General features: G+C 39.2%; 1 protein-coding gene across 1 annotated transcript in view; it reads left to right on the top strand.

Moving 5' to 3' along the window:
* Window positions 1-287: 287 nt before the first annotated feature.
* The window catches only part of TSG101 (tumor susceptibility 101), a 29,130-nt gene continuing 16,629 nt past the window's right edge, over window positions 288-12,788 (top strand). Inside the window, exons 1-5 of the mRNA XM_059709098.1 lie at window positions 288-450; window positions 5,618-5,702; window positions 7,623-7,688; window positions 8,580-8,743; window positions 11,582-11,708. Coding sequence (XP_059565081.1) covers window positions 409-450; window positions 5,618-5,702; window positions 7,623-7,688; window positions 8,580-8,743; window positions 11,582-11,708 — 484 coding nt within the window. The 5' untranslated portion in view covers window positions 288-408. The remainder of the gene's footprint in view (window positions 451-5,617; window positions 5,703-7,622; window positions 7,689-8,579; window positions 8,744-11,581; window positions 11,709-12,788) is intronic.

Raw genomic sequence — 12,788 nt, 5'->3', positions numbered from 1 at the left:
TGGCGCCCAGTCCAGTGCCCTCCCTTTCGATGAATCAGCCATTAAAGCTCGTTGGCAAGACCTTCAGTACTTGTCCTCCCTGCACCTGCTCCCCAAGTCTGAGGGCAACTGCGAAACACCTGCAGATCTCCCCAGCCCCGGGTCGCGACCCTCGGCACCAGCGGCCGCACAACACGGGCGCTACCAGCCGCACCTGAGCAGCGGGTGGGCGGGAACCACCCAGCTTCAGCGCTGACCTCGGAAGTGACGTAACGGAAGCGGAAAGAATGTCGTGGCGGCCGACTTCCTGTAGTTAGGGGCGGGGCGGCGGGGGGCTGACTGCTTGGTGCTCAGTGCTGTGGGGCGGGCTGGGCGGCCCCGGCGCGGCTGACCCTCTGCCTGCGGGGACGGAGCGGCGCGGTGGCCGCCATGGCCGTGTCGGAGAGCCAGCTCAAGAAGATGGTGTCCAAGGTGAGGCCGCGACGCGCTCGCCCCGGCGCGCGCCCACCGCCGCCTTCCGCGCCCGGCCGGCATGGCCCGACCAGTCCAGCGAGCCTGCCCGGCCCACCGGCCGGGACCCCGGTGTGGTCCTCGGGCGCCTGTGCGGCCCGGACCCAGAGGTTCCGGTCGCCTGGTGCCCGTTCCCGATGCCGGGCCGGAGAGGGTGGGGGGCGGCGGCTGTCAACAAAGGCGCGGGGTGGAGGCCGTCTGCCACCTGCGGCCCGCCCCCTTCTCTTTGGGTTGAGTTCGGAGCAGTCTGTGGGGCAGAACAGTTTTCGTTTTCGTTTTTATAGACACGAAGAGAAGGTTGTATTTAATTGTCGATCTGGGGCAGCCCTGCACTCCAGTGTAGGGATCGTCAGCTCTGGCCCGTCCCTCGAAGCCCCGGAGATTGTGTCTCCCTGCTTTGTATTCCTCACACAGCTCCGGCCCCGACCCGCGGGGGAGCAGTGACTTGGTGAACAGGCTCCATTTAGGCAAAAACGCCCAGAGGAGCCAAAATACCAGTCTCTCCCTACCTCGGGTGAAATAGAGAGAATTGCATTACCATCTCAGGGGCTTTGGTTTGCTCAGAGCAACTATCTTTTCATTTACGTTTTAAATCTTGTTTTTCAATTGCAGTTCACATTCTTTATTATTTTGTATCAGTTTCAGGTGCACAGCATAGTGGTTAGATAAGCAGATACTTTGCAAAGTGTTCCCTCAGGTATTTCCACCGGGCGCCATACATAGTCGTTACAGTATTATTGGGTGTGTTCTTTACGCTGCATTTGACATCCCATGACAGTTTTGTGACTACCAGTTTGTACTTTTTAATCCTTCACCTCTTTCATCCAGCCTCCCAGCCCCCTCACCGCTGGTAGCCATCAGTCTGTTCTCTGTATCTATGAGTCTGTTTCTATTTTGTTTGTTTGTTTGTTTTGTTCTTTAGATTCCATATAAAAAGTGAAATCATATAGTATTTGTATTTCTCTGTCTGACTTATTTCACTTAGCATTAATGTCCTCTAGGTCCATTCATGCTGTCACAAATGGTAAGATTTCATTCTTTTTTATGACTGAGTAATATTCCATTGCGTTTATTCACTATATCTTGTTTATCCACTTGTCTATTGATGGACACTTGGGTTGCTTTCATATCTTTTTTAAAAATATATTTTCACTGATTTCAGAGAAGGGAAAGGGAGAGATCGAAACATCAGTGATGAGAGAGAATCATTGATCAGCTTCCTCCTGCACACCCTCTACTGGGGATGTACCCGCAACCAAGGTACATGCCCTTGACCAGAATCGAACCTGGGACCCTTCAGTCCTCAGGCCAAAGCTCTATCCACTGAGCCAAACCGGCTAGGGCAGTGATGGCGAACCTTTTGAGCTCGGCATGTCAGCATTTTGAAAAACCCTAACTTAACTCTGGTGCCGTGCCACATATAGACATTTTTTGATATTTGCAACCATAGTACAACAAAGACTTATATTTTTGATATTTATTTTATATATTTAAATGCCATTTAACAAAGAAAAATCAACCAAAAAAATGAGTTCGCGTGTCACCACTGACACGCGTGTCATAGGTTCGCCATCACTGGGCTAGGGCCATACCTTGATTATTGTAATTAACATTGCAATGAACATAGGGGTGCATATATTCTTTTGAATTAGTGTTTTTGGTTTCTTCGGATATATACCCAGAAGTGGAATTGTTGGGTCATAAAGCAATTCCACTGTTTATTTTTTTGAGGAACCTCCTGTTTTCCCACAGTAGCTGCACCAATCTGCATTCCCACCAGCAGTGCATCAGAATTCCACTTTATCCACATCCTCCCCACCACTTAATGATTTATTGATTATAGTCATTCTGACAGGTGTGAGGTGATATCTCATTATGGTTTTAATTTGCATTTCTCTGATGATTAGTAACATTGAGCATCTTTTCATGTTTATTGGCCATAAAAGTAAATATCTTTAATTGTGTGCTTATAATATGAATTTATTTGCTTTGAACTTAATTTATAATCCTCACAGTTCGAGACTAGTGTAAATTTTCTTTAAAAAAAAAACACACCAGGGATTTTGTCTATTAAAGCTATGAATTATTTTGGTAATTACTTCAAATATGGCACCTGATACCAGCGTATACTGGGCGTTTGTTTTCCCCCCTTATATTTACCAAACCTAATTGGAATAAGATGTGAAGTAATTGAGAGTTGATTCTTGTGTAATTCACTGGGTTAGCTTTGGATATTTGTCAGAGCAAGAATGATAGAAAAAAAAAAAAAGAATGATAGATCCTAGCTGGTTTAGCTCAGTAGTTAAAGTGTTGGCCTGTCGACTGAAGGGTCCCAGGTTCGATTCCAGTCAAGGGCATGTACCTGAGTTGCTGGTTCAATCACCGGTGTCCTGATGTGTCTCTCACATTGATTTCTCTGAGACTCTCCCACTCCCTTCCACTCTCTAAAAAAAAAAAAAAAAAAAAAATCAATGGAAAAAAATATCCTTGGATGAGGATTAACAACAGCAACAATAAAAAAACTGACCTGGGGAAAAAAAACACAGTGATGTAAATAAAAAAGAATGATAGACATTGAAGTAATGTAAACAGTTTTTAATATTAATAAAATATCCTATATAATAAAAGGCTAATATGCAAATCAGCTTAACGGCAGAATGACTGGTTGCTATGATGTCCACTGACACCAGGGGGCAGATGCTCAACATAGGAGCTGCCCTCTGGTGGTTGCACTGCACAGCAGCAGTGGCAGGAGCCTTTCCCACCTCCGCAGCAGCGCTAAGGATGTCTGACTGACAGGGAGTGGGCCTAAGCCATCAGTCAGACATCCCCTGAGGGCTCCTGGACTGCAAGAGGGTGCGGGCCGGGCTGAGGGACCCCCCTAGTGCACGAATCTCGTGCACTGGGCCTCTAGTTACGTTTATAAGCTTATTTCTTTGAAAAAAAAAATTTTTTTTTCTTCGTCTGTAGTCTTTGGTTGAAGAGAACATAACCTCTATAGAGAAAGTGACAGTTTTTTTTTTAAATATATTTTATTGATTTTTTACAGAGAGGAAGGGAGAGGGATAGAGAGTTAGAAACATCGATGAGAGAGAAACATCGATCAGCTGCCTCCTGCACACCCCCTACTGGGGATGTGCCCACAACCAAGGTACATGCCCTTGACCGGATTCGAACCTGGGACCCTTGAGTCCACAGGCCTACGCTCTATCCACTGAGCCAAACCAGCTAGGGCGGAAAGTGACAGTTTTCAAAATATTTCTTCTCTTGTTTGTCTAGTATCTTCTAGTCTTCTTGGTTTTCTTTTGATAAAGTAGTTATTCTTAATTGTCAAGAAAGTTTTGGGGAGCCCTAGAAAATTGTGGCCCAGACCTATGTTGTAACATTTATATATCACTTTTTAAAAAACAGTACGTTGTTTTACATACTATGTGACTGAAGAGTGTCTTTTCCATGCAATTTTTGATCTTTAAATTGATAACATAGTATTAAGTATATATGGACAACAATATTCAGATATTGATTTTGAATTTTAAAACCATAATTAAGATTTCTAGGCTTCCTCTAGAGCAGTGGTTCTCAACCTTCCTAATCCCTCGACCCTTTAATACAGTTCCTCATGTTGTGGTGACCCCCCCCAACCATAAAATTATTTTCGTTGCTACTTCGTAACTGTAATTTTGCTACTGTTATGAATCATAATATAAATATCTGATATGCAGGATGTATTTTCATTGTTACAAATTGAACATAATTAAAGCATAGTGATTAATCACAAAAACAATATGTAATTATATATGTGTCTTCCGATGGTCTTAGGCGACCCCTGTGAAAGGGTCATTCGACCCCCAAAGGGGTTGCGACCCACAGGTTGAGAACCGCTGCTCTAGAGGCACCTGCCTCCCTCTCTGTCTAACCTCTCTTTACCCTAAGAAACAAAAAGAATGTAGGGGAGAGGTGGAAGAAGGCATTCTTCCTATCTTTTAGTTTTTTGGCCCAATATCTGAAAAACTGAGTCTCCTACCAGTGTTAATATTAATTCCGAGTACCAGCATCTTTTCTATCCAGCCAATAAATAGATGATAGGAATAGTAAGTAGCATCAATTTGTGAAATTTCATACTCTGGTGGAGGACTAGCTTCAGGTGTTATTCTTTCAGTTGGGTGTGGTTCCTGTAGGAATTGATAGCCAGGACCCTAGACACAGGTGATGGTTCTTTTTTTTTTTTTTATAATATATTTCTTTATTGATTTCAGAGAGGAAGGGAGAAGGAGAGAGAGATAGAAACAGAGATAGAGATAGAGATAGATTCAGTGATGAGAGAGAATAATTGATTGGCTGCCTCCTGCACGCCCCCCACTGGGGATGGAGCCCGCAACCCAGGTATGTGCCCTTTTCTGGAATCGAACCTGAGACCCTTCAAGTCCACAGGCTGACGCTCTATCCACTGAGCCAAGCCAGCTAGGGCAAGGTGATGGTTCTTGATTCTTTATTTTTTAAAAATATATTTTATTGATTTTTCACAGAGAGGAAGGGAGAGGGATAGAGAGTTAGAAACATCGATGAGAGAGAAACATCGATCAGCTGCCTTCTGCACACCTCCTACTGGGGATGTGCCCGCAACGAAAGTACATGCTCTTGACCGGAATCGAACCTGGGACCTTTCAGTCCACAGGCCGACGCTCTATCCACTGAGCCAAACTGGTTCGGGCTGGTTCTTGATTCTTTATCTGATTGGGGGACCCTGCACCCATCATAGTACTTTGCTGCACCTGTCTTGACCTATTTTATTTTGAGGTACAGTTGACATACAACATTATATTATCTTTTTATATATTACAGATCACTTTTTCCTTTGAACATTATCTTAGCTCCCAACTTAAATATAACTTTTAGTTAATACCCTCCTATGTAATTTTAGCAATTTATGGAGGTATATTTATACCATTAGTCCATCTTGCTTTACACAAATAACTTTAAGTTTTTCAGGCTTTAATGTTAATGATTAGTCAGAACCATTATACTTTTAAGAAGAGTGCTATTAAAAAATAAGATTTTAAGAAAATTAACCTAGCAGTAAAATATGTACATTGGTTTTAAACTAAATTCTTGTGATTTTGCTTTTCAGTACAAATACAGAGACCTAACTGTACGTGAAACTATCAATGTTATTACATTATACAAAGATCTCAAACCTGTATTGGATTCTTATGGTGAGTTTACATAATAAAATATCAATCACTTACTTTGAGTTTGCTCCTTTTGTTAATTATTGTAGGTTTTTCATTTTCCTTTTAAGATTGTTGTTTTTTTCTATTGTAGGACTAAACCTCCACCTAATATAAGTGTTGGAGGGATAGAAAATTACAAGATCTAATAATAATGTCTTATATTTGTTTAGTTATTTTAAGTGTTAAAAGGGCACTCTAAGATATAGCTCTGCAAATTTAGACCTAGAGGGGATGTTAAAGATGTTTTAGTTAATCATTTCCCAAAGCATTATCCATAGTTGTGAAGAATGTTGCTGGGAGTTTGGGTTCTGTGGTTAAGTTTGAGTAGTGACAGATTAAACAGAGTTAAGTGGGCTTCTTTGCAGCAGTGTTGCAATGTTTCTCGGAGCCTTTAATATGCTACCTCACCAAGAGGGGAGAGAATATATTGTAGGGTATCCTAAAGTTAATTAGCTACTGACACATTCCTCCCTACTCCCAGCATCTCTGAATATTCTTAGGAAGACATTCAGCAACTATATGCTGGACCATCACTCATTTTGTAGATGAGGAAAACATTTTTAAAATATGCTTAATTCTGTAGCGTGCGTAGGTGACAGTTTCGTTATTGAGATGAGTGAAGTTGGGTTTTAAGTAAGAAATAACAATGCCTAAAGTTGTTCCTTTTTTAAAAATAGTCTTTTTGGCCCCACACCTTATGTGCCAGGGCCAAGAGCTCCTGTCCATTAGGAGACCCTTGGCACCGAGGACAAGGAGCTGAATTTGTAGCTGAGACTCTCACTCTAAACTCCCCTCACCCCTAGAGCTTTGAAAACATTAGGATCCTGCTGAGGAGAGGTGGGAGGCAACAGAGGGACAATCAGTCCTGAGTTTCCTGAACAACAAAGACGTGAACTTCAAGTTTTCTTTCAAACTTAGGGCACGATTCTACTTCATGTCCACGTACTGTCTAATGGTACCTAGATCTGCAAAAAAAAAAACTTGTCTTACCAAATTAGTTTATTTAAAACTGGCTTCAATGGGGTGGGGTGGGATGGAGGGGGACTGGAGCTAGAATTTTACTGTGACAGTTTTTACTTCATGCTAAAAGAGTAACAAAGACTCCAACATCATTGAACAAACCTTACATTAGCGTTATATGGCCAGACCATGTCCAAACCATTATCATCAATATGCTTTTAGAATAAAGTAAGTCATCATTTAAATAAGATGTGTTTTTTTAAAAAAAGAAAACAAAACCACAAAATCAGAATAAATTACACCATAGTTTGTAATTGTCAGTAGTAAGTAAAAGAACTAAAGGTCAACAGTATTTTGTTCTTGTACTTCCCATTACAGCCTTTTCCCTATGTGGTACAGAGGTAATTCCAAATCATTACAAATAATAGCAGCCAATATAATACAAATTATGTGTGCCTTATTTAATCAATTATAGTTAGAAAAACTTGTGTGACATGGTATGAGAAATATTCGTATTAAGAGGTGTCTATATTTCATTGTGAAAACTCTTTTTAAAAACTGGTTTGATGCTATGTTTGGGCTAAACATGGGGAATCTAAAATTTTATGATATTTAACATTTAGTATGGTATTAGTTCATAGTGTTTTTTACGTAATTTTATAATCGTGTTAGTTGGGGAAGCAGAGCTCATAATTACTGTGATTATAGCACTCATATTCATTTTTCCAAGTAATTCAAAGCATCTTTTCTTTACTCATTTAAAAACTGGTCACATTGAGTGAATCAACAAAGGATACTCTGTTATTTGTTAAAATGGATGATACATTTAACAAGTTAACGCATTTCAAGGGTAATAATGAGTTTTAACCAGCACTTCTGAAAGAATAACTTAATGGGAACATCTACAATGCTCATGTTTAAATCATTATTCTTTCCTTTCAGTTTTTAATGATGGCAGTTCCAGGGAACTAATGAACCTCACTGGAACAGTTCCTGTGCTTTATAGAGGTAAGTATCTTATGTAATTTATGTTTCCAGTATAGATGCATTTTGATTCACATAATATATTGTCAAAGAGTTAAAAGTAAATTAAACCTATTTCCTCATGATTTTCATGATGATGTAGAGATTTAACATCTGTTGAAATTGAACTTCATTTGGCAGCAGCACCTACTATTTCAGCTTACTCTTTCCCTTCCTACCAACATACAGTATATCAATAAGTGACTCCTTGTGCTGACGTTTCATAGATTCAGAGAATCTTAAAACTAGAATCTTACATGCCTCCTAGTTCAGCATTCCACCCCATTCAGACTTTTCTAACAGTGGTAGCTGCACAGTATAGTGGCTAAAATAGAGGCTTTAAAGTCAGATTTCTCAACTGAAAGAGATTCTATTACATAAAGCAAAGAGAACAAGATGACGTCATTGATTGAATAACTATCACTGAAAATGCCATATGAATTGGTCAACTTGTGGCCACCAATCAGCATCTGTTTGTTGGGTTAGCTTTGGCAACAGAATTTTATCACTTTCTGATAGGATACCATAATCCATGGTCTTCCTTGTATGACCCTTCTCAGTGAACATTATTAACTGAAATGTCGGGGGTCAAGTAGCAACGAATGGATTGAGTTGAAAGATAATTCATGAAGAATGCTTTTAGGGCAGCAAGCACACACTTAGCAGAGTAGTGATCAATTACCTACTGAATCCTACTGATGTATTTTACAAACTGAAAATTTAAGAAACTGATCTTAAACAGAACTTTGAAATATTAAAATATTTGTTGTGATTTTTAAAAAGTGTTACTTACTTATAGCTCTCTCTTGCTCGTCTACTAAGCCATTATTGAAAAATAATAAAAAATGGAGTAACTGTAGTTTCTTTCTCTCTCAGGTAATACATATAATATTCCAATATGCCTGTGGCTGCTGGACACATACCCATATAATCCCCCTATCTGTTTTGTTAAGCCTACTAGTTCAATGACTATTAAAACAGGAAAGCATGTTGATGCAAATGGGAAAATATATCTTCCTTATCTACACGAATGGAAACATGTAAGTATTAACAGTGTTCTGTGAATTTGTTGTATTTTATATATTTTACGTACTGGCATCTACTTTTTGTTAACACTCAAAGAGGATTCCAGGGAGGAGATAAGTTCATATAAGATCACAATTGCTGAGCTGAGTAATCAGAAAAGGCTCTCCAGAACAAATATAGTCATGTACCCTGTGACAACATTTCAACCAATAACAGATCACATATACGATGGTGGTCACATAAGATAATGGAGCTGGAAATTCCTATTGTCCAGTGATGTAGACATCCTAACATTATAGCACAATGCATAACTCATGTTTGTGGTCATGTTGGTATAAGCAAACCTACTACGTTGCTAGTCATATAAAAGTATAGCATATACAATTACAGTAGTAGGCTATTCCATCTAGGTTTGTGAAAGTGCACTCTGTGATGTTCACACAATGATGAAATCACTAACAACGCATTTCTCAGAATGTATCCCCGTTGTTAGGTGTCACATGACTGTATATCTTATGTTTGTATAGAGCTTGGTAATTTACAGAATACACACAGTCACTTTTATTTGCTTGAATTGAACCTTTAAGAATAGGTAGAATTCATACAGTAGGAAGTGCATTTTAAAAAATAGTATACTGATGACATATATTTGTTTAACTGTTCAAATCTCATTACTCAGAGTGTTTCTTTCAAGAAGTAATAGGAAACTTTTGTTTCTACCTCTGATGGTAAAGCTCTGGCAGACCAGTGTTCTTATCAAAATAACTAGAAAAAAACACAAAGTACAAACAACATCTCTAAGGCTTTGGAAAACTGTTGAGGCAATAAGATTTAAGGGACAAGATCCACTAGTGAAGAGAACTGCAAGAGATAAGCCGACATTCTGCCAATTTCCCCTGGGAGTATTTAGTAATTTTTGCCACAGGGTAAGAGGCTGAGAATCTGGGCAGAGGGCCTTCGCTGAGAGGCAAAGAAACCTGCAGAGTTTCTAGCCATTTCACAAGGCTGAAAAGACAACAGTTGTTGTTCTGTATGCCAACACAGCCAGTCCTTTAGGAACCAAAATTTGGGAGAAGGGGAAGTTACAAAGAAATAAACAGGCCCGGCCAGCATAGCTCAGTGGCGGAATGTCGACCTAGGAACCAGGAGGTCATAGTTCGACTCTGGTCAGGGCATATGCCCAGGTTGTGGGTTCGACTCCCAGTAGGGGGCAAGTTGGAGGCAGCCAATCAATGATTTGCTCTCATCATTGATGTTTCTATCTCCCATCCTTCCTCTCTGAGATCAATAAAAATGTATTAAAAATAAATAAATAAACAAGATAATCTGCATTTTCCCCTTAAGGGATATGCTGGATTCCTAAGCTTCAAAGACAAGATGCTAAAAAGCTAACCAGCCCTGGCCAGTTTTTCTTAGTGGTTACAGCGTCAGCCCAAGAACCAAAGGGTCTTGGGTTTGATTTCTGGTCAAGTGATTTCTGAGATAGCCTGCTTATGATTTCAGAGTTTATAATACTATCTTTAATAAAAATTAATCTAAGAATATGTGTTTCCAAGGTAACATCATCTTTTAAAGGCCTTAATATTTGTGACTACTGCTGTGTTCATTCCTGAATTTGTAACAGAACACTTAATTTGTTCATTTGAGATATGTTTTGGTTAGCTCTATGGAGTCAAACGAATAATACTACTACCTGAATTTTGCAGTATATTCTTTTGGTTACTGCTTTTTTTAATATACAGTAGCCCCCTGTTATCCATTGGGGTTACATTGCAAGACCCCCAGTAGATGCCTAAAACTTCAGATAGTACCGAAGTACATATATCATGTGGCTTTTTTCATATACATACATATTTATGATAAAGTTTAATTTATAAATTAGGCACAGTAAGAGATTAACAGTTATAACACTATACTATAATACAATTTATGTGAACGTGATCACTTGTTTCAGAGAATCCCTTGATGAAGTGTTCAGAGAGGCTCAGTGCTTTCTGATGCAACATGTTACCGTCAGTTGGAGCACATTTTCTGTTCATGTCTTCTATCCACAAATTTTATTTTTAAAGATTTTTTTATTGATTTTTATTTTTTTTATTTTTTAAAATATATTTTATTGATTTTTTTACAGAGAGGAAGGGAGAGAGATAGAGATTTAGAAACATCGATCAGCTGCCTCCTGCACACCCCCTACTGGGGATGTGCCCACAACCAAGGTACATACCCTTGACCGGAACCGAACCTGGGACCCTTCAGTCCGCAGTCTGACACTCTATCCACCGAGCCAAACCAGCTAGGGCATTTTTATTGATTTTTAAAGAGAGAGGAGGGGAGAGGGAGAAAAAAAAATCAATCAGCTGCCACCTGCATGCCCCTCACCAGGGATGAGCCTGCAACTCTGGCATGTGCCCTGACCAGGAATCAAACCAGCAACCAACTAAGCTATGAGTCAGGGCTCCCACAAATTTAATGCCCTTTCCATCTTTACTAAACCACTTTATCACACACTGTGGCCATAACTTTTGCAGTTTGAAGTGTTGCAGCAAAACTAGCATGAACTTCTTTTTCTGTAGTTTCCATTTAATATTTAGGACCATGGGTAACAAACTGCAGACGTGAAATCTTAGATAAGTGGGGAATACTATACATGAAGCAGCAGACTTGCTACACATAAATAAGTAATAAGTAAAAAAAAAAATCACATAGCTCTATTAATTCAATGAAAATTTTGTGTTTGGGGGTGCTGCAAAGAAAATTATCAAGCTGAGTTGAAAACTGGTAAGAAATGGCCAGACTTCCTTTTTGCCAAAAATTAAATCTGTAGCTGACTTAAATTTGTTTTTTGTTTTTAGCCTCAGTCAGACCTGTTGGGGCTTATTCAGGTCATGATTGTGGTGTTTGGAGATGAACCTCCAGTCTTCTCTCGACCTACAGTTTCAGCGTCTTATCCACCATACCAGGCAACAGGGCCACCAAATAGTAAGTAGAATTGAGATTTGGTTTTTAAACTCAGAAACAAAAGACAGAAAACCTTGTTAACAAAATGTTTTTAATGACTTCACTTTGCTTTCTAGCTTGTCAAGTTAGTGGATTTTTTGGAGATATTCTGAGGCCTCACATCTGCATGTACAGATTCCCACCAAAGACTGGCATTTGGGCTTTCGTTTGTGGGTAGAAATCTAACTCTGGTGTGCTGCATTCCAAAATGGGGGAGAAAGAATGCTGGAGTAGAGCTAGAATTTTTTAAAAATTATGCATGCCATAGAATAGCCTTATTTGGTCATTTATGGAAGCAGATAAAACTTGAAAGGTAGTCTGAACTCTCCTTTCCTTTGCAACTCCAGGGTCAGTGTTGTAGATAAGAATCAAAAACAAAGTCTTAAATCATTCACATTCAGCTATTCTGGGTATACACAATTGGACATCTAGCTCTCAGTTTTCTTCTCTTTAGTACAGCCAATTCATGATTTTACTTTGAGGGAAAGGCACGGGGTCATAGAGTCAATACCAGTTCTCCCCTAATTGGTGTACATTATCTCAACTATTTTTTTTTTTTAATAATTCTTAAAATCACCCTGGATAATTGAGAATTGGTTGTACTTGTTTGATTTTAATAAACCTGCATTGATTTCATTGTTTTGAGTTGTGATTATATTTTATAAATTTTGCTTAAGATTATAATTAACCAGACTTATTTATCTTATAAGTCAGATTACATGAGCTTTAATTTTTCTGCTGAAAATTATTCTTCCTTTTTAATCCATTCTGTCTTGAGGAGTATCTTGACTCAGAAACTGAATGCAAATTTAATAGAAAGAACTTTCTGAACCCATTTACTTTTCCTTTCCTGCCTTCCCAGAGTAAGTTTGGTTTTAGAATTTAGTACCTCTTTTAATGAAAATTCTAGGTATTATTCATCTTAAATTCTGTTGTCTCCAGTACCCAAGACTATGTAATCTTGCTCATATGTCTTTTAAAAATCAAATATTTCTTATTTCATTATTCATGTTTATTTGCTCAAATAACATAGCGGTGACTACTTAAGATAAAGCTAGCCTT

This window comes from Myotis daubentonii, chromosome 9, assembly GCF_963259705.1.
Source record: "Myotis daubentonii chromosome 9, mMyoDau2.1, whole genome shotgun sequence".
Lineage (NCBI taxonomy): Eukaryota > Metazoa > Chordata > Mammalia > Chiroptera > Vespertilionidae > Myotis > Myotis daubentonii.
The sequence above is the reverse complement of the archived record's forward strand: the minus strand, read 5'-3'. Positions and strand labels throughout refer to the sequence as shown.